This window comes from Trichoplax adhaerens, genomic scaffold, assembly GCF_000150275.1.
Source record: "Trichoplax adhaerens TRIADscaffold_4 genomic scaffold, whole genome shotgun sequence".
In the NCBI taxonomy this organism is placed as follows: Eukaryota; Metazoa; Placozoa; class Uniplacotomia; order Trichoplacea; family Trichoplacidae; genus Trichoplax; species Trichoplax adhaerens.
Genome location: NW_002060946.1, coordinates 6185540 through 6211942, shown reverse-complemented (window position 1 = coordinate 6211942; position 26403 = coordinate 6185540). Strand labels below are relative to the sequence as shown.

The following is a 26403-nucleotide window of genomic DNA, read 5'->3' as shown; positions in this document are numbered from 1 at the left end:
TTATCACGATACCGCAGTGACAGCTAGCCGGGACAACTTATCTTATAGATTTAACATGTTTAATCTAAAATTTTAGATAAAATTATTGAAAATTATACGAATTACATTACTTTACTTATCCCTTTAAACATTTTACCTTATCTAACTCAAGGTATCAAGTAAAATCCCCTGTAGAACAAACATTTAAACAATTGTATAATATATACCTTTCTTTCAAAATCTATTTTAGCGATAACATCGGAAATTTTCTGGAAAACTATATTCCAGCTTGTGTCATTCAAGACATGCCTTATCTACCTCATCTCCTTACCGCTACTTGTAGCTTTAACCTCCAGAATGCGAGCCTTTAGCTTGCGCCCGCTGCTTATTATTCATAATTTTTTCTGCAGTGCTGTGAGTGTATATACAGCTCTGTCTTCATTTTATGGCGCCTATCAAGGAGGATCGGCATTTCTTACCAAACCTGTTGAGAATTTACGTTATGGATTTTATCTGTATTGGATTAGTAAAAATGTTGAACTATTGGATACTCTATATATTATTTTGAAGAAAAAATACCGACAGCTGTCGTTCCTTCATGTTTATCATCATTCCAGTATGGTATTGTTCAGCGAGTTTGGTTATCGCCTTTGTCCGTATCCTGCCATTGCCATACCTTTAGGAATTAATTCTGTAATTCATGTTTTTTTGTATTATTACTATGGTATGTGTGCACTAGACCCTGCAAATCCTCCGACGTGGAAGAAAAGATTGACTGAAATGCAGATTTTACAATTTATTATCGGTGTAACCCATAGCACCTTAGGATATTTATATCATGGCTTCTGTTTTTATGGTGTTATATATGGATTTAGTATGCTGTGGCTTTTCTGTAACTTTTATTATAAAGCATATCTTACTAAACGACGCCTGAAAAATGAGTAGTTTTTCAACATTTAACATTACCATTTCGGAATAATTCGTATAATCAAAGCTTTACAAAGTATCTTCTATCAAATGTAGTCATTTTTGGCAACTTTACTACTGGCATTAGCAATGGAGTGAAGTAAGATCAACGTTTTTGTGCCCAGTCTACCATATCTTTGCGTAACTGCAGCAAGAATAAGGACAGAGATTTGCAGTCTTCGTACAGTACTCCGAATGTTTTTGTAAATAGCTTTAATGAATGATTTTTTCTCTGCGTTATAGAAATTAAAATATAAAATAGTGATGGTGGTAGGTATTTGCAATAAAGTGAATACCTCTTCATTGTTATGGTGATGGTCAATACGATCATGAGTACCCGTCTTCTCGGATAACCGACTTGTGTATAGCTACCTATCCTGGTATGCAGTATTACTCATTTCGTAATACTGTAGTCAAAATTTTAGCAACTATCAGTACTTCTTCAGACTAATACACCTGTAACACAAGTATGTTTACTATTCTTTAGGATGGAAGTACAAATCTTGCAAATTGCTCATTCTTATCAAAGATGTATAACTAATAAATAAATATAATTATGTGCAGAACATTTTGTGTGTAGCATGCCAGTCGTAATTATTGAATTTGTATTGTACGCGTATAAGGGTATTATTTCATCATTCCAAAATGATCTGTCTTGAACGATTTCAGGTTATTTAGTACCGATGTCCTCCGGTAATACTATATTCTAATATGATATTTCAGCGCATAAGTTAGACTATCGATTGGGATATCGTCCTTTATTTAGCAGCCTTAAATACTACTCTATATCACGCGCTTACAAATGTCTATAAAATTTATGCCCTGAGATTTCGGTAACAAAACGGCAGATATCAAAGCGTGATGTGAACACCTCAATCTCGAAAATTACTTTCACATACTGTGTGCATTGATGGATGAACAGATTATCTCATGACAGTGATATACAAAAAAGGCTTGAACATTTAATTAAGAAGTATAAGCGATCACTTACAAAATCTTTGATGTATTCAAATTTTTAGAAGGTATATGCTGAAATCCAATCTACTTAATGTTCCTAAATTGAATTTAATATATCTGCAATTATTGAGTGAAGTTTTTTATGTTGCAACATTGCACAGAAAAAGATTCCCGTGGTGTTTGTAGTTCATACACAAGCTAGTCAAGATATCTCACTCTTTAGCTTTAGAGACTAGCAACCCTCACCATAGATGTTTGTACTTATGTTTTATTTCTTATCTAATCTAAAATCATAACTAAATGGAAATACATCAGCATATGCTATAGAAAAAAAAGGATGAGTTTTGCGCACTACGGTAAGCAAAGAGTTTAACAACAGTATGTAAAAAGTTTCGTAGCGTACCGTCTTGTGATAACAGTTATTATTATTACACTTGAAAGCTGATAAGTCGCATTTATTCACATATAATTTTACAGTCAAAGACGTCATAGTCATACAGTATCTTTCAATATATCGCGATAAAGTAAGTACAATAACCTTCAATAAAATCATTGCATCGTTATCTGCAGTACATTTTGTCATCTTATTTCGTATATTTCATTCTACGTTGCATCTAATAAGTGACAAGTAGGTAATTTGATGTAAAAGCTTTTACTGATTATAAATTTACCCAACAGCGTAGGCTACAGTCCTTGCTTCAACTGTGTCATGAAATAAGGTTCGCCATTTTCCGTTTGCCTTTGTGTTAAAATTTCAACTCCCTTATCAGTAACAAGCAATGTTTCCTCAAATTGAGCAGATCGTTTTCCATCCTAAATGATCATAGAGTCAAGATTCAATTGTCATATATCAAATACAAACGCTTTCCCTTTAATAATCATTAAATGCTAAAAAATAAAAAGACAAAGGGGAAGCATCAAAATTGATGACAAACCAAAGTAACAGCAGTCCAGTTATCAGGCCAAGATTTATCTCTCCATGTTCCTAACAACAATGTAAGATTTCAATTAGCAGCCTGTTGATTATCCTTTTAAGATTATTATCGCACAATGTAATACAGCAATAAAACATATAAAACTATACCTTCAGAAATCATAGGTTCTATAGTAAAGCAGTGGCCAGCACGGACTATACCTATGGCTTTATTATCTATTAACATGATCCGTAGTAGTTAGTGATAATAAATCTATGATTACCTGTATTAGTGAATCTTATATCAGTTATATTACTTACTTGCATAATGTGGAACATTAGGACTAGTATGGAAGAGACTGTAAAATTAAAGAAATGTTAGCTATTACTACAGCAATATACAGCAAAACACAGAAGATACGCATATACTATGAAGGGAAACTGTTAATGTACCGATGAATCCCATGGCCACAATACGTTTTTACAACACTAAAACCATTCGCTTGTGCATATCGTTGAATAATATTACCAAACTCTCGATAACGAATCCCCACCTTAACTGAATAGAGACGTAGTTAATTTTTAATTAGTACATCTTCATTTAGACAATGCATTTCGTAATTTAGACCTCGCTACAACAGTTATAATTTAAACTACGTTTTAGCTATGCGTGCTATACCAGCTTTAATGGCTTCCTGTAAACATTCATACGATGTTTTAACCAGCTTTTGTGATACTTCGTCGACTTTGCCGATAAAAAATGTCTCATTTAGATCGCCATGAAAGCCGTCGTGATAAACAGTCACATCAACTAGTTGCAAAAAATTAAAGCAAGGTATTAACAAAAATTTCGATTTCAATCAATGACTTTGATATGAAGATAATATTAGTAATGGAAATAGCATGCACTTATAGTCTTATACTAATTGTTTGCTTTCGTACCATTTAATATATCCCCTTCCTCTAATTCCCTCTTGTCAGGAATGCCATGGCATATGACTTCATTTACAGATCTAAATATTTAATATTAGCATAAATTGCTTATGTTTATTTAGTTAAACCAGTAGTCAAAAAGCCAACTATGGATTCCAGCAATACTACTCACGTGCAACATGATTTAGGGAAATTATAGTAATTGAGTGGCGATGGATAGCAATCGCGTTCGATACATGCCTGGAACAACATAGCCAAGCACTTTTAAATATATCTAATAATTCGATTTACATGTGAATCATTTCAAAATGAACTATCATCATCATGAGATTAATTATTTGCACTCTTTCTTTTATTCCTAGCACCAACACTTAATACAGTATAACGTTGCATACCTCATGTACTACTCTATCGATTTCGTCTGTAGTAACGCCAGGTTTTGAGGCCTTAAATCCTTCTTCCAGTACTTCACGGCCAAGCTATGATAATTGTTTAAAGAGAGAAAGTTAGTACATAGATAGAATGCACACATATATACAAACCCTTTTTTAATAGCAATGTATTTTACATAAACGGAGTGTAAAATACTGAAAGCTACCCAACTACATCTGAAGACAATATTACTAGTGATATTTGTAAGAGATCAATATCTAGGATCTTTTCACTGCTATGCAGATATCACAAGATCGTACCCGTGCAGACTTTCTGGCTTTCTCTATATCCGCCGCTGATAGTATTTTAATTGTATTATTGCCACGTAATTTTTGCTCTCCAATAGGGATACCTTCATCAGCATAGTCTGGTCTAGCTATAGAATCAGGCAATGTCCTAGGTGATGACTAAATAGACGTTTGTTTTATTTAGGTACTTCATTAACAAGTACTTATTATTGTATTACTCTATGTAGAGCGAGCAGTAACATCAATCCATTTCATTATATGACTTTCAATCTTACCAATGGGAAAGAACGTAGCTTTCCTGTATATGAATATCCAGGCCATTTTTCTGTGAAAGTATTTTTATTGCCATTTTGTTTGTCTTTGGTATTAAAATGCATAACGATTAATTAAAGTGTCATCTTAGGTAATGTTTAAAACCTTCTAGTTATTCTTTAGTCTAGTAGTAACATAGCTGAGAGAATACACTCTCAATAGACGTATTTCGTGTCATAGCAATGCACTTTACAAGCATTTTTTTCTAATCTCATGTAGCGACCATAGTGCTTTATTTTCCTCTACACGTCGGTGCATATTTATGAAACTATTGAAAGTTGTACAAGCATATCCAGATATTTTACACTACAAATCAATAAAGAATCAATTTCGATGTTGTTTATTAAGTGCCTTTATCATAACTACGTCGGACTTACCCATATTATGTAACAGCTTATGTAATGGCCAGTAATTCTTGAAACATTGCTTTTATTTTGGAGAAGAAAGCGTTTGCACTTATTACACGAATCGAAGTAGTAAATCTAATCTTATCGACGACTTAAAGTATACCGAGTAAAACATAGTCAGAAATGATAGTATTCAATCAAATATTAACGTAGACTTTTATCGAGTAAAGCGTAGTTAGAAATTGATCCATTAGTCTTATTTATAAAATGACTCTTGCAAAACTTCTATCATTTATGCTGCTTCTGCAGTACCCTGCCGTCTCAATTTTCTGGCGATCACGCTTGTGCAACAAACTAATCCCATTGGCGCATAAAACTCATCATTACCTGAGAACAAAAGTAGCTAGCCGAAATGCTCAATTTTATGCATGAAGGGCATCTCATTTTGGCTGCTTTACCACATCCAGTCGTTTCACAAATTCGAATAGTTTGAGAAGCCATCTTGATTTGTTGTTGTCAGGGAAAAGCTTTGGACGGATCGAAATGAGCTACAGTATAATGGAACAGTACAGGGTATATAGTGTACAGACCACAGTAGCGCTTTATACTGTATGCTGTACAGTATAGTGTACAATACCATACTATCCGCTATAGTACATATACTGACTTAACAGATCATCTTCATGTCAGTATGAGAAAGTCCTACAGTATACTATCGAGGGATTTCTTCTTGCTCCATGCCGATATCCTTTAATGGCTAGAAATGTTGACGACTTTGCGAATACTGTTGAAAATTTTTCATGCTAGAGTTGCAGTTGCTATTCATTTAGCAGCCCATAAACAAGAATTTTCACTTGATGCAACTAGGGACATCTCTTACGCAACTTATTGCGCAATTTGCAGCGTCTATTTTGCTTCGACAGTATCATTGTATTTAGTGTATAATGTCATCCTGCACGATGATCTTCTTCCAGCCGTTCATGGCTGCACAGAAGGTTGATATTTTCGTCCAAAAAATCACATATACGCTTGTATTGATGTAGTCAAATTATATTCACTGCCAATTTAAATATTATATGTACCTCAGTGCTGCTGGAAGCCAATTGTAACAAGGATGATCTACCGACCATCTTTATCAACAATCTTTGAAGTGTTATAAGTAGCCAACTATGGGTATTTTAAGCTGACGGAGAACGCTTCAAAAGAAGAAAGAAAAATAATGTGCATTAAAGTAAACTGAGCGGCATACTGTACTGTAAATGGAATCACATGCATAGTCAATATCGTAGAAGAAGATAGCAAGGCATAAAGCAATATTTCATCTTAAATTGCGTTGACCACAGCGAAATGAGATTATTCGGCTACAGTTGCAGCTCCGTCTAGCATTCTATCTAAGTATTGCCGAGTAGATATGTAGGCTAGGAATAGATACATGACATTAAACGATGTTCTTTCAGATTGCGCTGCACTAAATTGTATTCTCCAACAGCGGTCTCTGCTGGTGATGGATAAAATTGATTTACTATCGAATAAATTGAGTCCCCGTTACTTTAGCAGCTCGAAAATTGTTCATCTTTGATACGATCTTATGCATCATTTAGAATTTTAAAACTTATTTTATAGCATGAAAATGTCGAGGATAGGACTGTACTGTGAAATAAACATGGCGTGCACAACCTGCATGGCATAACGCCACAATAAACAGTTTATTACCTACCGTAAGTCTGTTGCAACTTGTAACTGAGTTGTAAGTAACTTACAAGGTATTTCCTTACGCGTATTTCTCCGATATCCCTGTCGATAACATATTTAGAATTTTAATAAATACAGACTTGAATTGTGCTTAGCTCTGCCGATCCTTTCGCGCGAACGAAGCAATTTACCTAATGCATCTAGCCAATACATAAGTGTATATTACTGAAATGAACTATAAATAAAATTAGGGCTAGCAGACAGACTCACCAGCCCCTCTCCTTATTAAATAATAGAATTTCTCATCCCGATCGCGGTCTTTCCGTCAATCCCTGAAGCTTACGAGTATAAAGACTGTATCATATTTCGAAGAGCCTTGCACAGTTTGCTTTACAAGTATCTATCTCTACCTCTCAATCCGTAAAGCTTGCACGTATAAAAGCTATATGGTATTTCTAATAGCTTCCCGCAGTTTAACTTTGCAAGTATCAGTCATAGCAGCCAATTTTGAATGCCTTCAGATAGAAAGACATGCCATAAAGGAGAGGAATGTAAGAATTACATCCCTAGTATCATAGGTGATCATCTTATTGACGCCTTCTGTTTACACATTATTAAGGTAATAATCTGCCACTCTTGGCAACGATGAACTTTAGCCTATCATGATTGCATGATAATATAATCTCTTTATTTATCAAGTTGCGTCTATACTGATCATGGTTCCAAAAGGCATTATGAACTGTTGAGTAAAATCAATAGTAAACAAACATTATCGAAAGTAACAGATCAGAACCTATGGGAAGAAAAGTTATGATTAGTTATTAACTTGATATAGAGTACATCACACGAGCAGCAAACAAAAATGAGGCATGAAATATGGATAAAGACCTCAGTAACTTATACGAAGCGTCCACTAATAGTATGATTAGTTGCAAAATCAATAGTTATAGGCAGGGACTTTTCGATTTCTTTTCTTACCTGGTAAAAAATTCGAAAAATCTCTGTTATTATAGAATACCCGTTGCAAAAAACCTTCTTTTTGAACCTCTTTCAGGAACCTTATTACTAATAGAAAAGTAAAATATCAAAATATTGTATCATCAAGCAACTGTAAATATTATATGATAATTACGTAAAAAAAAAGTGCAAACACGGTCCTTTTTTTTCTTCAAAAGAAGCTATCTAGATGATAGCCGGAAGGGGTATGATTAGGAATATTTTGATGTAGAGGATCGCTCGTGTCAAATATGGATATCGAGTAGTCGTGATTTTACCACCTCTATCAACGCCCTAAATCACACAAGGGATAGTTGAAACATTTCAGCCCCACGTGTGGAGCCGCAGTTTTAGCATTTTATCCGTTCCCATCCATATTCACAATCGGCCCATTTCTGTCAGATTAACTTTCAACTTGTGAAAGTTGTGTGAAATATTCCTGAATTGTAAGATCTATATTTTCGACCGTACTGAAAGGTCCATAGCTACAATATGAACTAATGCGCGAATAAAGTATTAATGCAGTAAAACTCTACAATTCAAAGTTCTGCCAGGTAGTACATTAGATCAGATAAAATTTCGTCACCTCCTTGATAAATATAATTGGCTGAAAATCTTCATTGATATTTCTTCTCTATCATGGAATCAACCGATTTCAAAGGGCAAATACAATCGTTAAGGTAAAACGTAATGTATATTAAACTATTTTTTTCACCTCGAAATCTTTTCCAACTTATTGCTTCTTCTTTACTGTACATGAAGTAGTTCAATTTTTTAATTGTTACTAAATGTACTCCGTAGAGGGTATTGCTAGACTGTAAATTTGTACTCATTTGCATAGTACTTTCTAAATGGCTATCTGTTAACACAGCGTACAGGTATTTTTCTATATAGCACAGTAGCTAAAGTCGTTTTTTTCCCTTAGTTGCCAAATTGAAATTTACAAGTCTAGGTTTCTTTCTAGTAAAATCGATATAACAGTTAAATACGGAATGCAGTATTTATCTGTAGCAGGTTTCTTCCTACAAGAGTATCGTTCATAGCTGCCTATCGGCAAAAATAAGCTAAATCTAAGACCGCTAGATACTTCACCTAGATACTTATCTAGTTACAAGTAAATTAAACTTTCGTCATATTATCCTTAATCACGACAAACTTATGTAGTACACGACCGTTATATTTAAAAATTTCTTACTGTTGCTGTACTAGTAATACTGAAAGATCAGAAATCGTATATTAATATATAATATAGCAAAGATCTCAGAAATGATACAATCTTGCAATTGATTCTAAATTTTGATCGTTAGAGATGGTCTACCAATAGTCAAATGATAAAGAGAGAAAGTGATTTTCGCTAGCTTTAGACGGTATAAACGATAGTTTGTACTTTACAGGCTAAAGTTGGAAAAAATTTTGTTGCATTCTGCTATGTTTCGTAGTACGATTAAAGATATCGTGTATATCATGAAATTTTTATGACTATGGAATAGATACTAATCCCAAAATGAGTATCTTCGATACCGTAAAGAGGTCTATTAGATAGCTATAGCAAAGTGTTCCACTAGAAGAGTAAAGCTGAATTAAGTTCGTTATGATTAATACTAATTCCTAACAGTTGAATATTGCTTGCGAATAACCTAATTGCTCTCAGTATGGCTAACGACCTTGTGAGTACTATCAATATTAGTGGTGATATTAATTCAAAATAAGTTAGCTTTGCTTTTAGAACCCTTACAAGTGATTTTTCAGCAGCTACAGACTATAGTACATTGTTGCACTGAAAGTGGAGAAACATAGTTTGAGAGCGTATAGATCATGATGCTTATGGCTACTTATACATACCCTAACTGTGCCATCTAACCTATTCTCCAAGCTATAGACCAGTGTTAAGAAATTATGATTTATATCTACGAAGTTGTTATGTGCCATAGTGGATGACAACTATCTTTGGAACTGCTGATTTTAATTATACATAACTACGTTTTTTAAACAGCTGGTATCATCCAGGATTATCCAAAAATGTAGCAATATGTCTATTATACTATAACTGCGTCCAAGGAACTTACTTATTAAGAGACAGCCAATCTAACCCTGGAAATTTTACGGTATCAGTTCGGTCAGTATTTTGTACTACAAGATCTCTGTGTCCTATTTGGTTTTTCGCTTAAAATTCATGTAGTGTGTACGAGTATATTATAAAACAAGCTTGGTAAAGGTTATAATACCCTTATTTCTACCTAAAGACTATTTAATCAAATCCAGATTATTTTTCTTGATAAGTTACATGCGACCGTAAATTACTCAACTGTCTACTTCGTGATATTAATAATTTTCTTGCCTTTCTTAAATAATATACAGTATATAAATTTTTCTTTAGAAACTCTTATGTTTAATCATGAATTATGCTTATGATTGCTACGTCGATTTTAGAATTACTGAAACGTTATTAACGGCCTATAATTATAATTTTACTGCTTACTTTCATCATAGAACGAATAATAGCGTCATGCACATACCTCTTTATAAAGAAAGTATCTTTTATATTTTTGGAAAGTTAAAATTTACAACCATCTCAAGATTGCTATCACATTTTGATCACTATCCTATCATTGCTGGATCTGCAGGTAAATTTCAGCTTCTTGGCATTAATTATATTAAGGTCAAAATTTATTATTATATGCTCGTAAACAATTTCTGGAGTCTAGTAAGGTTACAATCTACCAAAGGCTAAGGTATTGCATACATTTTTACGTCCTGTAATCCGATTATGACAGGACATTCATACCTTGAATCTTATCGTAAAGCAATAAAAAATATTAGACAACAGACGGATTAACAGGGCTGCATTTAATCTTATTTCAATGCTTAAAAGTAAACGGTAGTTAATATAGTTACCGATCGTGTTTTAAATCACATTATGGTATAAAATTTACAGTGTTGCTTACATAGTCAAACACATAGGCTAATCTTGCCGCTTTTTAATTGTGTAATTCCGTAAATAAACTAATAAATTTTCGATTGTAAGGGTTTATATTCCCTATAAAATTGTTATAAAACATGTCGTTAACTCAATAACTAAGACTAGAGATAGATTATTAGAGCCTAATTGAGACAAGAGTAAATAGGCCGTTTTAAAACTGACTTATTTATCATTCACGATAAATTTATTACCAGGAAGCTCTACGTCACTCAAGTATCCATATCCCAATAATATATTAGAACCTCCAATTTATGAACGAATTACGTTACAAACTGAAGCTGGGACGATTCCCAGTAAAAGTCCGTATTACCTCCAAAGCTTTTTTGTAAGTTCATACGAGGCTTTAGCATGTTAGGTTCGAATTTTAAAATTGTGCAATTCTAACCTAAGATTGGTAATAAAGAAAGCTGCCTCATGAAATTAGGAAGCGGGTGGAAGGTCTGCCTACATCTAACCCAAATTTGAATAAAGTCACCTTTACAGAAAATCGTTTACAATTTAGTATACATTTTTATTTGCTGCAATTGCTAACTGTACTTAGTGAATAGTAATAAGCACCGTTTAAACATCCATACAAGCTTTCACCTATTGATCTCTAACTTGGTATTCCAGAAAACTTGGAAAAAACGATGGGTAGTTACTTGGAAATGTGATATATCATTCTTCAGACATTCTTCGGTACTCGATATTTATAATTTATTACTGAAATTATAACGTATGGTTTATGTAATCCGATTTAATACTACGTGTTAATTCGAATCAAGTATTTTACAGATTTTTATTTAACGAAATTCTTGGTATGTTCCGGCTTTTCTTTATAGGATGAGCATGCCCTTGAATTTTATGACTTACGAGATGCCATCGAGGCCGAGTGGGATGATACGTATTCAAAGTCAAATTCCTTTAGGTTATTTAGCATAATTTGATATATAACACTAATTACTCAATTTTACAATTTATATTTGAATGTAACATTACAATAGGATCAAGTTCCCAAGCAGAACATTTTATTTTTACACAACAGATGACGATGATGCCAAAGAGTGGGTAGATTTGATCCAATACAAGCTGGTATAATAGTACAAAAGCAATTATTAATTTTAATGATATACACCTAGCAGATTTTTATAGTTATGATTTCCATCTTTATCTCTAATAAAGCAAGCACGGTAATCGATTTTATACTATTATAATTCAGAAATTGTTGATATTTCTTATTATATATACTAAATTATTTCCATTTATTTCTGTACTCAGCGATACTATAGTGAAGAAATCCAAGCAAAGAAGCCTAGCCAGAGCCTAGTATCACAAGCCAGTGCATCGACGTGATAATTATTTTATAAAAATGCTAATGAATACAGTATACTATCAGGCTATCCTACCAAAATTTCAATTTTAATAGCCTATCTCATTGGCTCTGTCCGATTACGTGAAAGAAACATCGATTTTAAAGTGCTCTATTTGAATGTTGTCAATAAAATGGAATAATTGCTCACAATGTTGAAATGTTATGTACGCTTAACATGAGTGAGTCAAAGTAGAAGTGCACCTGATGACCGTCGATTCCATTCTATCTTTCTAATTTTATATTACTAGGGAATCATTTACAACTATTAATTGACAAATTTTGAAGAATAAAGTTATAATTTTATTATACGGAAATATTAGTGGATGCCATAATGATAAAAGTTCGACATTAATGACATGATAATGTAGACTTCTTTCTACAACGATCATTAAGATTCATAGGCCAAATGAATAAATATCACTATACTCAACTCTAAATGTTAATTTGTATTCAAGTGATATATACGTCGTATTTTCTTTCATAGCACTAATCTAATACAATTACCTTAATTAACATTTACTGGAAATAAAATAAACTGTACAAAAGTAAGATGTATCACACTATATCACACTAGAATATTAATATTCGGGTGCTGCAAATAGTCAATATCTATAGGATGCGATCCTTGTAAGAACGATGTATGCTCTTGCTGTTAAGACGATGAACATCATAGTAACGCTGAACCATGATTAAAGCTGCGATCGTTGATGTAAAATCGGAGGGTAGCTGGTACGTCTAGCTGAACGCCACGTTCATGTAATGGAACTAGACTCTTTTCACCGATATTACGGCAATCAGCTACGTGAAGAACAGCAAGGTTTGGGCAGTTCTCACCTATTCAGAAAGATAAAATAAAACATGAAATCAAGTCGATGACATGCTGTCGATTTATAGACGTAATTCTGTCTATACGATATTGCAATGTTTAGCAAACACGCGTACATGTACAGTAATAGTAGTAAAGAAGTTTAAAGGCATGAAAACGTCATGCAAATAGAATTTATTCTATATGTCGTTTCAATACAATAATGAATTTAAAGCAGAATAGCAGATTGCTGATTAGTAAGTATATCTGTACTATAACAAACTTACGATTAATATACATAGTCTGCTAAGCTAGCTTTGAATTTTGTTTTAGTGTAATGTGTTACGTGGTATACGTTGCCGTTCAAAAGTTTGAACGGGTATTTGACCAGTATAATGAATTATTATTATGATGGACAAGGAATTCTACACCGTCTAGTTTGATATTTTTTCTCACCTAGATTCTTGATAGCCGTATCAGTAACACGCCAACAACTCACGAGTGAGACATGCCTTAAGAGATGACATCTTGCTGCTAAATTAAAAATGGATTTATTGGTAATAGCATAACAACATGCTAAGTCAATTTCTTTTAAATTAGGACAATTGATGGATAAGGATATAATACACTCGTCTTCGATATCCCAGCATCCACGGCATGAGAACACCTCTAATTGATGGCAATGTGCACTTAATAATAAGATAATCTCTTTGGAAAGCCAACGACATTCATTTAAATGTAATTCAGTTAAGTATGGGCAATTGGTTGCAATGCATTCAATACTGGCGTTGGTTAGCTTGGAGCACCCAGATAACCATAACTGTCTCAAATGTTGATTTTGGCGTAGAATAGGAATAAAATTATCATCATTTAACAAATCCTTACAATTGGAAACATTGAGATATTGAATGAAACGATTATAGCCAAGAAGCCATTGCAGATGATGATGACGTAATGATGCAGCAAATGGACTTAAATCATAGACAGTACAACAAGTGAAATATTCTAGGCATAGCTGATTAAATGATTTACAGACCAAGCGCAGGTTGCACACCTCCATAAGGGTCAAGAAAGGCAATATCGAGGTGAAGATAACATCTTCCCAGGGTAGCGAAAAGACAGTTAAAGTCATTCTGTAAAGCACTCAGTTCAAAGTGAAACGAGACAACTTTTGATCAGTTCAAAATTACACAGCTAACTTACAACGACAATGTCTTTTTTAATCGATTTGTTTGACTACACTCAATTCGACATCGGTTCATCACTACAGCAGTTTTTCACTTGATTGCTCATTCCTCATGCTAGTCTTTGCACAAGTTCATTCCAAATGGTATCTTACAGTATTGAAAGGCATCAAAACCAGTACAATAACCAATGCTGCAGAATTCAAATGTGGATAATAATAATAATAACGGAATAAGCAGTAAGGAGAAACAATCTACGATCAGTTAACGAGTCGATTTATAGTCTGCCATTACCTTATGGATGGCTGTTGCACTATCGCCGTGCCACTGTGCTGTGCTAAAAAATTTTGCATGAATTATCATCATCATGATTCACTACAACATACTGTCATATCACTCCTGTATGGAGCAGTCTACTATTATAGTACTGCACAATATCTTGTAAGTATACTGTAGTACCAAATGATTACAAAACGGTATGATGATGGAAGTATCGCAAACATGGCGCTCGCACTATACATACTATCCATCGAAGCAGTAAAAATTGTAACTAGTGTGGAAATAAGTTATAATAAACATTCATAGAATCTGCCATCAAGATCAAGGATAAGTTCAGTTATAATTCAGTGGATATAAATGATTGCCATGTTTTATTTGTTTGTCATCACATCGATTCAATTTTGTTGTGTCTGCCTATCGACATCGATAGGAAATCTTTTAAGAATCTCTGACTAGATTTATCGTACACTGCATAATGCACTAGTATGGTATACAGTAAAGAATTCCACTATGAGACATGGCAATCTTAAAGTCTCATCTTTAACGATGAAATCTATTCTAACGATGGCAAGAACCCGATGTGATTCATCTAAGCGGTTAACTATCAAGAAACGCCCGGATCATGTCAATTTCATAGACTAGATTTGTAATCGCCCTGAAATGGACCGAATCCGACGTTCAGATACTGTAAATATAAAATACAAGTACGGATAGACTAGGATGCGTTTCCTGTCCTCGTTAAGAAGAAATAAATACTAACTGCTTTGATCTAATGAATTATTTCGCCGTATTTGGCAGTTTGGTAAACATAATTACTGATATCCTGTGCAGTGTACAGCAGCAGGCAATTGAGGCGATTCTTCTCAGCAATTTACTACCCTAGCAGTCATCGAAAGATTCTATCGTGCCTGTAATGTGTTATTGCAGAATGTTGTCTTGTATTCAGATTGAAAACTTCATCTCACGACAAGAAACAGCTGAAATAATTAATAAACAGCTGCAATTGTAAATCGAAAGTCATCATTTTTCCTCATATTTCAAGAATCAACATTCTCTGCCTCTGATCTATCATCATTAATGTAGTAAACTGAAAAATAGCACTGGAGGCCAAACGTATATGTCATAATACACTCTGCACTCTGGTGTACTGCAGTATGGACGTAAGGACGCAGGTACAGGTGCTAGCAAGCAAGCAACCTTGATCAGCTAGCTGTTGCAGCCTACCTATCAACATATGCAAAGCCAGCCAGCCAGCACAGTTAATGTTTTCAAACTACTCTAGAATTGCAAACACAACTTGGTAGTGTAGTTTACAACATTACGTTGAATTCATACTATACGAATATATCATTATAATTATCGTTCATAGAATAATAAATAATCATCCATAAAAATCTCGCAGTATAAACCAAAGCAAGTAATGGCATCAGCAGCTCAAGTCAAATCGGCTGGTCATCCAAGATGCCTTTTAATCGGTGGTGGCATTACAGCATCTTTAATTTCATACTTCCTACATAAAATTTGCCCATCAATGCCTATTGAAGTATGGGAAAAGGATGCAACGGTTGGAGGCAGAATGATGACCTTTCGTAGTGAAAGCACTCAGTGCACTGCGGATGTTGGAGCTCAATATATTACAACCGTTCCTACCGAGCATAACTCGTCTCAAAAGTTGTAAGACAAACGTTGATTGAATATAGACCTCTAGCTAATGCTATAGTACTCGACTGCTCTTATTTCACGATACCTTGCTTTAGACTATATAAAAAGACAACATGAATAGGTGGAATAGAATAAATAACAATTTACTTCACCTCGTTCAAAAGTAGTGCTGCAGTCCTAAAATACTGTATAAAATTTTCAACGACCATTGTCATCGTAGTGACAATATGCCAACAATAGAACTACTCGTACTCACACATGGCCAATTCGATAAGCGAGCGGCCATTGCATATTTCTCTACAGTAATTTAGCGCTATAATGCCTCTTAAATATGCTCGTACTGATATTTGCTTATGAAAAATGAACGCTGTGTAGCTGGTAAATCTTTCGAAGAATTGTTACTATACACACTATTGTAGTGTCAGAGCAGTGGTAAATTTATTCAATCCACTAATTATATCAAAAATTATTCTAACTAACAAAATTCGTACAAGTTTCAAGACATACTAACAACGTGACACGCTTAATATCGCAGTAATATGATTTGATTTAAAGCAAAGCATGAAGAAATCACCTTATCATTTACAAGCTCTGTTATAACGGTAGATAGTACATGTAGATACTGTACAATTAAAACCGCTCGTGTAATCATATTCAAATACGATTAAAAATAATTATCATCAGTTTACGTGTATAACATTTACTGGTAGCTTTATCACAATTTTGAACTTAGCTCCTGATCTACTTTATGATGATTTAGGCAAAATATCAATATCACTCAATATAAAATTTAAAAAATTTTTTCTAACCTTTCAAATCTGCCAGAATCTATTCTGCTTTAATCGACGCAGGGATTTTAATTCCATTGACGAAGACCATCGTAGGTGACCGTAAACAACACAATGCTATCAATTATGTTGCTGCAAAAGGAATGTCGAGCATTGTAGAGCATTTTCTTACAAATTCAGGTCTAATTTCAACCGTAGATTACGACTTGTATTCGGTAATTATAATCGATATTCACAACATTATTTCTGATTACACAGGAACAAAAACCTTTTGTAATCGCCATGTTAAACGAGTACGACCAGCCTCTCATACCATTGAAGTGCACTATAATGAAGGAATTAGTGACAACTTTGAAATTGTTGTATTTACGATACCACTTCCCGAAGTATATAAAATATATGAAAAGGTGACTTAGAATACAGTCTATCAATTTATCAAAATTTTGCAAGCTATACACGAAGTGCCATTTCATAATCGCATAGTAACGTAATTTACTCGTATGAATCATGGCAATTGGCAATTTTGCTTTCCATCTTAATAGCATTACTCACTTTTCTTGGAAAATATTGCAGGCTGAAACATTACTCCAAAATAAAATAGAATATTCAAGCAGATATGCTCTAGCAGCGTTTTATAAAAACCAAAACTTAAACGATCAATTTAACTGGTGCGCAAAGTATATTAACACCAACCCATGTATAAGATTTATATGCCTGGACACGAAGAAAAGAGAATCTACAGGTAATTACATCATTTTAACGACTCAAGCAGTTTAATATACTCTTATTACGAGTAGGTACCCTTAAATGTTAAATAAGATTATCTGATTCATTTACGTTGTATGAGTATGAACTAGCACAGAGCATATACGTATAAGTAGATTTGGTTGCATAAGATATGCCAGTGATACGATATTGGATAATGTATAATATAAAGCAGTTCTTGGAATGTATCACTGTTAATATCTTGGGTTACATGGGCTATCTCAAATCGATATTCGCACATAATTCTGTCAATACCCAGTTGTGAATCTATGAAGACATGACAGAATACCACGGCTATCGAATATTCAATACTGAACCATATTATTATAGACATACTACAGTTTTTGCTGAAGCTAATTTTTCATATTAAAAACTACAGCATTTTACGATAGAATTTAAAATTTTTCCTAAACTTGATGTGCTAATGAATTGTACAATTATTTTTCGTGTACCTTATGTAGAAAATTGCAAAATGCATAGCTTTTATTTGTAGTGCACTGTAACAGTTTTAGAGCCAATAGGGTGCGATAAATATGTATAATTAATCCATGTACAATTAGTGAAAAAAAATGTATAGATAAGCTTTCTATATGTAGTATATAGCACATCGAATATGTAATACGAGTATATAACGGCAATCGATGAAAAGTCGATGACAATATGCGAATGAAGCCATTTTATCGCTCTGCTGTACTTCGGCTACAGCTTGTATTAAGAGCTGTAAAATTTCAAGTTATCAACAATCAGCTGCATTCTCTTTTATTGTAGTGTCTGGTACCTCCATTGTAGTTCATACCAGTGTCAGCTTTAGTAAAATGAACCAAAGCACCGATCCTACTGCAGTAAAAGACAAAATACTGACAAATCTCAATGGCCTAATGCCTGGTTTGCCGCCTGCAGATGATTCGACACTAGTAAACTGGGAATATTCACAAGTAATACAAGCGTATGACTGCAATGGAGCTTTCATTCTTAATGAATTTCCTTTACTAATTGCTGGCGGTGACTCATTTGCAATGTCTAAATTTGATGGATGCTTAAACTCTGCTTCAGTTTTATCAAAGATCATTTCAGATTCTGTGCAATCTGTTAGTGCAAATATCTAATTAGCTGTACTGTTAGCTTAAAATTTTTATTTTACATGCTACAGTATTCATTTTATTAACTGTAAATGTAGTCTTTCACTAGAACAACTCGAATTTTACTCCCAACTCTAAAGATATTGGCCCTCGTTAAAAAATAACTCGGTAGTACTCAATGATAATTAAACAGTAATGAATAAGACGTTCATAAAATAAAAGCCAATCGTATACGTAGATAAGACATATTTCACATCTAAGAATTTTATTATATTAATAATTAATAATAAGAGAATCAATGGCTACAAGATAATGAAATAATTTTGTAAAGTACCGCAAACCTAATTAAAACAGTACTAAATATCGAACTAAAAATTAAGTAATTACGAACGTTAACTAATTAAGCACTACAAGATATCTGTATCATTAATGGTACAGTATATGTTAGAAATAATTTTAATCTCGAGCATACAGTAACCAATAAACCAGACATAAAAATGTTGTTAATAATTATAATGTACATAATTAAAAGTTTGTAACCCATGAATACGATTTAAAAATGAGCAACATGCAAATAAGGCACGCACCGTATAAAATTAAGGGAATACGTTTCAACATATAACGTGTACTCCTTTACATGATATTAACGTGCGAAAGTGATTTTCAAATTAATAAGAAAAGGGAATTATAAGTAATTGCTATAATTAATCAGCAGGTAAACAGAACCAAGGATTATGGCGGGACTTTTGTCTGTCACCGTACTAATCATAATAACAGTAATATAATAATGACCAATCCTGAAATCAAACCTACCATACATTGTGCTATTAGTGAATATTTACTTAGTCAAGCTTTCTCTTTCTACGTCGAGATTCAGAGTTGATTACAGTCATATCCTGTACAACTTGAGAAATAATTCTCCTCTTTGATAGCAGATTGCAAATAGTTAACAAAGCTAAAGCCGCTGTTATAATTACTATCACCAAAGGTAATCAAATACTTGCAATATTTGCAGTAATTTGATATCAAGAAACCCTTGTTATCAATTAGTTATGCCAATAAATGACTACTGAATATAGTAAATGTCATCGTCATAGAATAAGTACAAATTTTTTTAAGTTTATCCAAAAATTTTCTGTTCACATTTTAGAAAATAAGGCCAACCAGGATTTCTAATCTAAAATTAACAATTAAGTATGAAGCTATTATACACCAACGCATAGAAATGATGACTACAGTATGAAATTTGCTTAATTAACAGTACTTACAGACTGGTTCTACGAAATTTCCTGGAAATGTCCCATAAAGACCTGTTCTTGTTGATGAACCAACAAACCAACCATCGTCGCACTTTTCTTTCACAATAATAATATCACCTACCATTAATTCTAGTTCATCTTCCTTTTCTGGTGCATAAGGATAAAATGCTCGATACCTATGAATGAGCAATTTATCGAGATAAGAATACTATAACAAGTTAAAAATACTTCTGGAAATACTACAGTAATTACCTCTCTGATGTTTCGGTATTAGCTTGAGAATAATTGGAGTTATCCGCAGCTCCATCATTGTAATAATTAGTATTATTATTGTGATCGAATTCGTTATTTTTTGCTCGTATACCAGATTGACTATGATTGTCACTGTAATCGGTTTCCGACTGATATCGTTGGCTTCTGCGATTATAGTCACCGTAATTATTACTATTTCGATTGTCTATTCCACCACCCTGTCGCTGTTGCGGCTTACTTTCGTACGGATCGCCGCCTGCTTCATAACGAGTACTGGTATCGCGTCCACCTGCAGATCTTGTGTCAAAATCGCGTCCACCTGCAGATCTTGTATCAAAATCGCGTCCACCTGCAGATCTTGTATCAAAATCTTGCTTATTGTAATAACTATTTCGGCCTGATTTTCCATCTTGACTGTAGGGATCATTTTCTTGAGATTGATAATTGTAATCACCACTTTGATACTGCGGTTTACTATCGTAATAGCCGTAACGATCATCTACTTGTTGGTTGTTATCATCAAATTCACGAGATTGACCGTAAGCTTTTGGGTTATATTGATTAGAATCAGATCCTATAACATGCTTATTTGGCCGAGAACTAGCTTCTGAAAAATCTTGAATCTTATTATTACGAGCTTGCTTCATCGTTCCTGCACCCTTTACATCTTTAAGAACATTTAAAAATTTCTTAGGCACTAATCCAGATCTTGAATTGAGACGTCCTTCAAACCAATTCGCATCTACGTGCTTCAAAAGTGTTATAATTTGTCCTTTCGAAAATGATAATTCTTTGCTCGTTATACCGTTGCAATCACGCCTTGCTTGCCCTAAACCATCTTGCGAATACTCACACTGCGCTGCTAATGCTTCTTTTATAGATGTCACCACCTACGGTACAAAAAATAATGTTTTTATACATTAATCGATATGATCATCTAATCATAGTACTCTATGTCAATAATGTGTTTATTTTAGTCTAGCTTAAGTCCTTCATAAGTACGGGTTAGTAATTTTTACACACCTCGACATAATTAGCTGGGAAAATGCCTCGTTTTCTGTGTAATTCACCTTCATACCAGTTTTTGTCCACATTTTTAGTAAGAATAATGAGATCTCCTTTTTTCAAGGCAAGTTCCCTAATGAATGCATGACGTACAGTATATTAGCAAAATGTAGAGGTAAATATAAACAATTGTGAATAATTCTATATTAATATTTATAACTACTGTAAATTAACCTTTTTGAAGCAGGTTTAAAACTGTATATTGCTTTACACTTTGGGATGGTTTTATCCTATAAATGAAAGATAAAATTTCTTATAATTCATATCTACACGACAAATGCATTTTTTTGAACACTTAAATATGTCCATATAACTTACGTGGATATTATAATTAGATGGCGGATCAAACATTAATCCTTTTTCATCTATAAACAAATGATATGTATAAAGACAAATTGTTAAGTACCGGTATTTCAATTGTAAGGCATAATGTTGATCTCGCTAAAATATTTAATAACTAACCAATAACATTAAAATTTGCTTTTTCTGGCATTTTAGCGGGATAATCTGTATCATCGTCATATTTACGACTATCCGGCTTCCGTGAATCGCTATCATCACGGTGGAATGGACGACTCTGTTGGTCTCGATAATGCGAATCATGATTATCGTTACGATCGTCATAATATTTATTTCTTCCGTATGGTTCATTATCATCCTCCGGTTGCGCGAGTGAAGGTGTTGATTTCGAATGGCTATTTCCTATTCGAGTATTTTCCTGCCATCCACCTCCTGGCCTGTAATCTTCGTGATCACCATAGCGTGGTTGATATTTTGGATCATACTGTTCATTATACTGATTTTGGTTATAATCATTGCCTAAGCTTTTAACACTGCCAGTACGTGATAAGGACTTTTGGGGTCCAACAGGTTGGATAGGTTGAAAAGAATTTTGATTCCTTTGATTTGGTAATGTATTGTATGATCTTCCTCCAGAGGAGTCATCTGAAATACAATTCAAGCGTTATTACATCAACACCAAAAATTTATAGAAATGTCGAGCCGCGTTGTATTATAGCAAACATGAATATAATTGTAGTACTGGAATACAGGTATAACTGAAAGAAGTTATAGCCTTGCTATAGATGAAAACGGCAGTACCTTCCTTACGATCATTCGATTTCTGCGGCCAAAATCCACCACCCTGGTCATTATCTATTTGCAATTTTACAATACAAACGTGATTAAACAGTACATTAACGAAAAAAGAGATCGTTAAAATGATCAAATATCTTACTTGACCAATCGTCCTCGTAATCCTGATGTGTAGGTCTGTATGAGTCTGGTTTCGCTGGTATCTGCAAAAAAGATAATTTCGATTAACTTATGCTTACAATAGTTACAGACTATTAAATTTCACTCAAGAAGCTAAATTATGTCGCTAATAACGACACTAGGATTCAAAGTGTAATTACTGGTATAATAACTAATTAATATTCAGTTTATAGGATACTAACTACTACTTACTGCACCTATTCGCTAAGGAAATACGTATGTATATATATGGTAGTATTTATACAGTATATACCAGATATGTGTATATAGCAAAGATGTTGGATTGTATTAAAAGTCGTTAAATATATATATATATACATTTCTTGAAGAGAAACCTAGAAGGCAGTCTAATTTTCATACTTTATATATATATACATATACAACTTGCATCTTCAATAAGTTCGGGATAAGAAATGAAGATAGTGATTAATGACCTGGTCATGCTTGTGATAGGGCTTTCATATTTAATGGTTTAATAATTTGTAACTAAAGAAAATTGATATTCCGTTGGTTATCGTCTTAGAATGCCTGTTCAGGACTCTATTATAACGGTACTGAAGGGCGCCTACAACACTAACCCTAACTGGTGGTGGCTCTTCATTAGATGAATTGTTATCAACGCTCTCAAGGGCCTCTAACGAAGTAGCATTTATTTGCTCAACTGGGGAAGTTGGGGATTCCGGGGCAGAATTATTCTTCCTAATCTTTAGTCTAGTTGTTTTTCTATCTTTTTTTGCTACATTCGTCGCTGGCGATTTTATTGCGGTAGAGTTTTTCTTTTTAGGAAAAACTTTCGAACGATCACCGTTATTGTCTGCTGCATTCTTGGGTAAGGAAGTCCTAACGACTACCTTACTCTTGTTTCCACTGCTTTGTGATAAAGGCTTTACTAATTTTTCTTTATTTTTTCCAATTTCATTTTCCTTTCTACTTGAAATGATAGGATTCGATTTAGTCTTATCATAACTGCCAATCTTATTTCGAACATTTAGTTTGGTTGTCTCTCTGGTAGGGGATGTGCTATTGATCTTCGTTGTCTTATTCTTTCTTGAATTTATTACAGGACTTTGATCTGAAGATGATGTTGTTGGAGACTGTAACGCCAAAGAGTTTGGCTTAGTACTTGATCGATCAATATTATCTTTTACAGCACCATCCATAGCTTTATTGATTTTATTAATTTTTTTCCTGTTTTTCGAACGATAAGCTGAATGTACAATTACACCTTCTTCGTCATCTATTAGAAATATTAGATTATTGTTAAATTGACAATAAAGTAGCGCATACTAAATTGCTTTTGATAACGATTATTCAGGGCATAAATCTACACGACTTATTTCGAATAACATACGCACCTTCTCTATTTACAAAGTCTCTTTGTCTATGCAATAAATTTAGAGCCGGAACTTTCAAATTAATCGGTTGTACGTTATCAAAACCACCTCTGCTAAAGTAATCAGGAGAACTGTAATATAAAATAGAAACATGTTTTATTAAACAATATCTAAATAAAATACTATACAAATAATATACAATCTAAGTAAGTCGGCCATTTGACACTATTTCATTAAGTAAAAACATCATTGGACTTCCATAATAAACTATTAAATGATGTATAAATTAAGAGGACAATTTGTAATCAAGCATAATTCGTATATGGAATGATAATAAATACTGACTGTTTTCGTGCGTTAAACGCATACACACTTCTGCTATAACTTTGAGGTCTCATACCTATATACATTACGTAATCCTTCCCTGGTTGGCATTCTTCTATAACGTGGGGGAGGTGGTTTTTCGAATTTTGTAAGGATAGGAGATAGAGGTGCTGCATCAGGTTCTTCTTGTGGCTCATGGCCGGGCAAAGGTTGTAATGGGTCATCATACGACGGTATATATAGATTTCGACTATTTGTATTTTTAACTAATTTTCTGGTGGGACTGTTTACATGACCGAACTCTTGAATGAACTGTCTCTTACTAGCTACGGACTTTTTTGCACGTATACGACTGTTTGAACGATTTCTATAATTAGACTGCCTTCTAGAATCATTAATATTAGTATTAGCAGTTTTATGTGTATTATTATCATTAGGTACCCAAGAATTTTTTCCTGGCCACTGGGGATTCTTTCCGTCATTTTGATTGTTATCTGAAGGTCCATAACCGTTGTTGTAATTCCCACCAGTGTTTTGGCCGTAAGTTGCATTGGATGGTTTCTGATAGTTACCTTGATAGTTATTACCGTCATTAGGTTGTTGATAATGATCATAATCATCCTGTGATGCTCTCGATCGCCTATTGTTTCCTATCGTTATACGAGTGCCACCGCCATGATTGCCTGGTACCCCAGAAGGTTGATAATCTTGGCCAGAGTGGCTATCGTAATGTTGAGCTCCACTTCTATAGCTCTGCATGTTTCCGTAACCATCATTTGCGTTACGGTCTTGCCTTAAATAATACAATTGAAAAGAATAGGCAAAAGATGACATCAACCTTATTGTCCTAACAATTTACAACCTACAGTTACCACATATTTATACTTTGCAACAAGAATTTGAAATCCAGCCAATTCCATACCTTTCTAAGACAATTTGTAATCGCATTCCTGCTCGTCTAATCGTAGACAATGCTTCACTGTGAGTCATATTATCGCAATTTGTGCCATTAATCGATTTGACAATATCGCCAACTCGCATATCTTCTGCTTCCGCTTTGCTATTTTCATTTACCTAATCCAAATTCACGGATAAATACAATATGAGTATACCGAATTAAGCAAGTAGACATCATTACCAGTATCTGAACATTTTGTGTCAAAATGCTTGCAATTGCATTAACCGATATTGCTATGCAATAATTTAAAATCAATACTAAAACAATTAAGTAGTATTACTGATCCAATTACGTATCAAGCGCTTTTAAATTATAGCAGTTAATAAATTGATTTTAGTTTTACAGCTAGTGACTTGAATTGATTGCAAGTACTAGTTGAGTTTACGTTTAGCGTTGCAGCCGTAATTTACATCAACTTTGAAAATCACACCATTAATGCTATAAATTAGCTATTGATGGCCAAAGAAAAATTGAAAGACCGATATCCAAACTTGCAGTACTGTACTGACTGTTAGTTTTAATTAAAGCAGACGATTGGATCGCAACATGAGGTTTCTAATTCAAATAATCTTAAATCACTATATAAACAGTATTGGTGTACTTTCATTCGTTCCCTAAAAAAGATAACCTGATTTTTATCGGGCCCTTTCGCTTTTCTACGTAAGATTGAGGTTGTTTTACGCTGGTTAACAAATTTCGTCATCATCGAAAAAAGTATTTGCAGTAACAGTAAGGACAAAATTTTAAAGGTTCTAGAGAGATCGCTGCAGTAAAATTTTTTTACTAATTTTCAAATTTGAAATGACTGCCCAATTTATAACTGTGGAATGCTATCGCAGACTATTTATAGTCAACGCCAGCAAATATCCTAAATATAACCGTCATTTCTAGGGCGTCACTCTGTTACTGCAACAGATGTTCAGTTCCTTTTCATCGCTTTCTAAAAATAATTTTAGTGTCGAGAGTACTGTAGCAATCGACGGACAACATCAAATCAAATCAATGTCACTGGAATGAACGTTTCCATTGTCCACAGTACAGTACAGTGCCTTGCATTACAATACTTAGTAGGGTACGACAGTAATCCACTGTATCTGTTAAAAATAAACGGGGTATAAAAGCAGAAGGGATTGATTCACAATTAGTCCAATTCGTACACCGTATCAATGGGCTTACTACACTCGATCCACAGAATAATCAATTTATCACGTACAGCTATCGTAGTCAATCCATGATCTGTTTACACTACTGCAATGTAATCCATAGAA

The 26403-nt window shown here is 33.8% G+C and overlaps 5 protein-coding genes across 5 annotated transcripts; 2 read left to right on the top strand and 3 right to left on the bottom strand.

Moving 5' to 3' along the window:
- Window positions 1-324: 324 nt before the first annotated feature.
- Window positions 325-924, top strand: TRIADDRAFT_24481 (uncharacterized protein; the record flags this gene model as incomplete). Its single annotated transcript, XM_002112123.1, has 1 exon — window positions 325-924. A coding segment is annotated over one exon (600 nt), but the record flags the coding sequence as incomplete, so codon positions are not given.
- A 1662-nt stretch (window positions 925-2586) lies between these two features.
- On the bottom strand, window positions 2587-5588 carry TRIADDRAFT_55901 (uncharacterized protein; the record flags this gene model as incomplete). The annotated part of the gene is made up of 13 exons (XM_002111609.1): window positions 2587-2715; window positions 2838-2887; window positions 2987-3052; window positions 3137-3174; window positions 3269-3374; window positions 3495-3626; window positions 3758-3828; window positions 3921-3988; window positions 4144-4227; window positions 4441-4587; window positions 4704-4786; window positions 5118-5166; window positions 5475-5588. 13 exons carry the CDS (start codon window positions 5586-5588, stop codon window positions 2587-2589), a joined length of 1137 nt encoding a protein of 378 aa, XP_002111645.1.
- Window positions 5589-12773: 7185 nt separating this feature from the next.
- TRIADDRAFT_24236 (uncharacterized protein) lies at window positions 12774-14043 on the bottom strand (the record flags this gene model as incomplete). Its single annotated transcript, XM_002111608.1, has 2 exons — window positions 12774-12940; window positions 13368-14043. The coding sequence occupies 2 exons, from the start codon at window positions 14041-14043 to the stop codon at window positions 12774-12776; spliced, it is 843 nt and encodes a 280-aa protein (XP_002111644.1).
- A 1751-nt stretch (window positions 14044-15794) lies between these two features.
- On the top strand, window positions 15795-18695 carry TRIADDRAFT_24653 (uncharacterized protein; the record flags this gene model as incomplete). The annotated part of the gene is made up of 5 exons (XM_002112122.1): window positions 15795-16045; window positions 16862-17004; window positions 17083-17231; window positions 17398-17566; window positions 18358-18695. 5 exons carry the CDS (start codon window positions 15795-15797, stop codon window positions 18693-18695), a joined length of 1050 nt encoding a protein of 349 aa, XP_002112158.1.
- A 246-nt stretch (window positions 18696-18941) lies between these two features.
- On the bottom strand, window positions 18942-25838 carry TRIADDRAFT_55897 (uncharacterized protein; the record flags this gene model as incomplete). Its single annotated transcript, XM_002111607.1, has 14 exons — window positions 18942-18970; window positions 19937-20103; window positions 20180-21069; window positions 21203-21317; window positions 21419-21474; window positions 21563-21609; window positions 21707-22189; window positions 22346-22399; window positions 22482-22542; window positions 23098-23756; window positions 23875-23984; window positions 24254-24970; window positions 25100-25251; window positions 25764-25838. The coding sequence occupies 14 exons, from the start codon at window positions 25836-25838 to the stop codon at window positions 18942-18944; spliced, it is 3615 nt and encodes a 1204-aa protein (XP_002111643.1).
- Window positions 25839-26403: the final 565 nt, after the last annotated feature.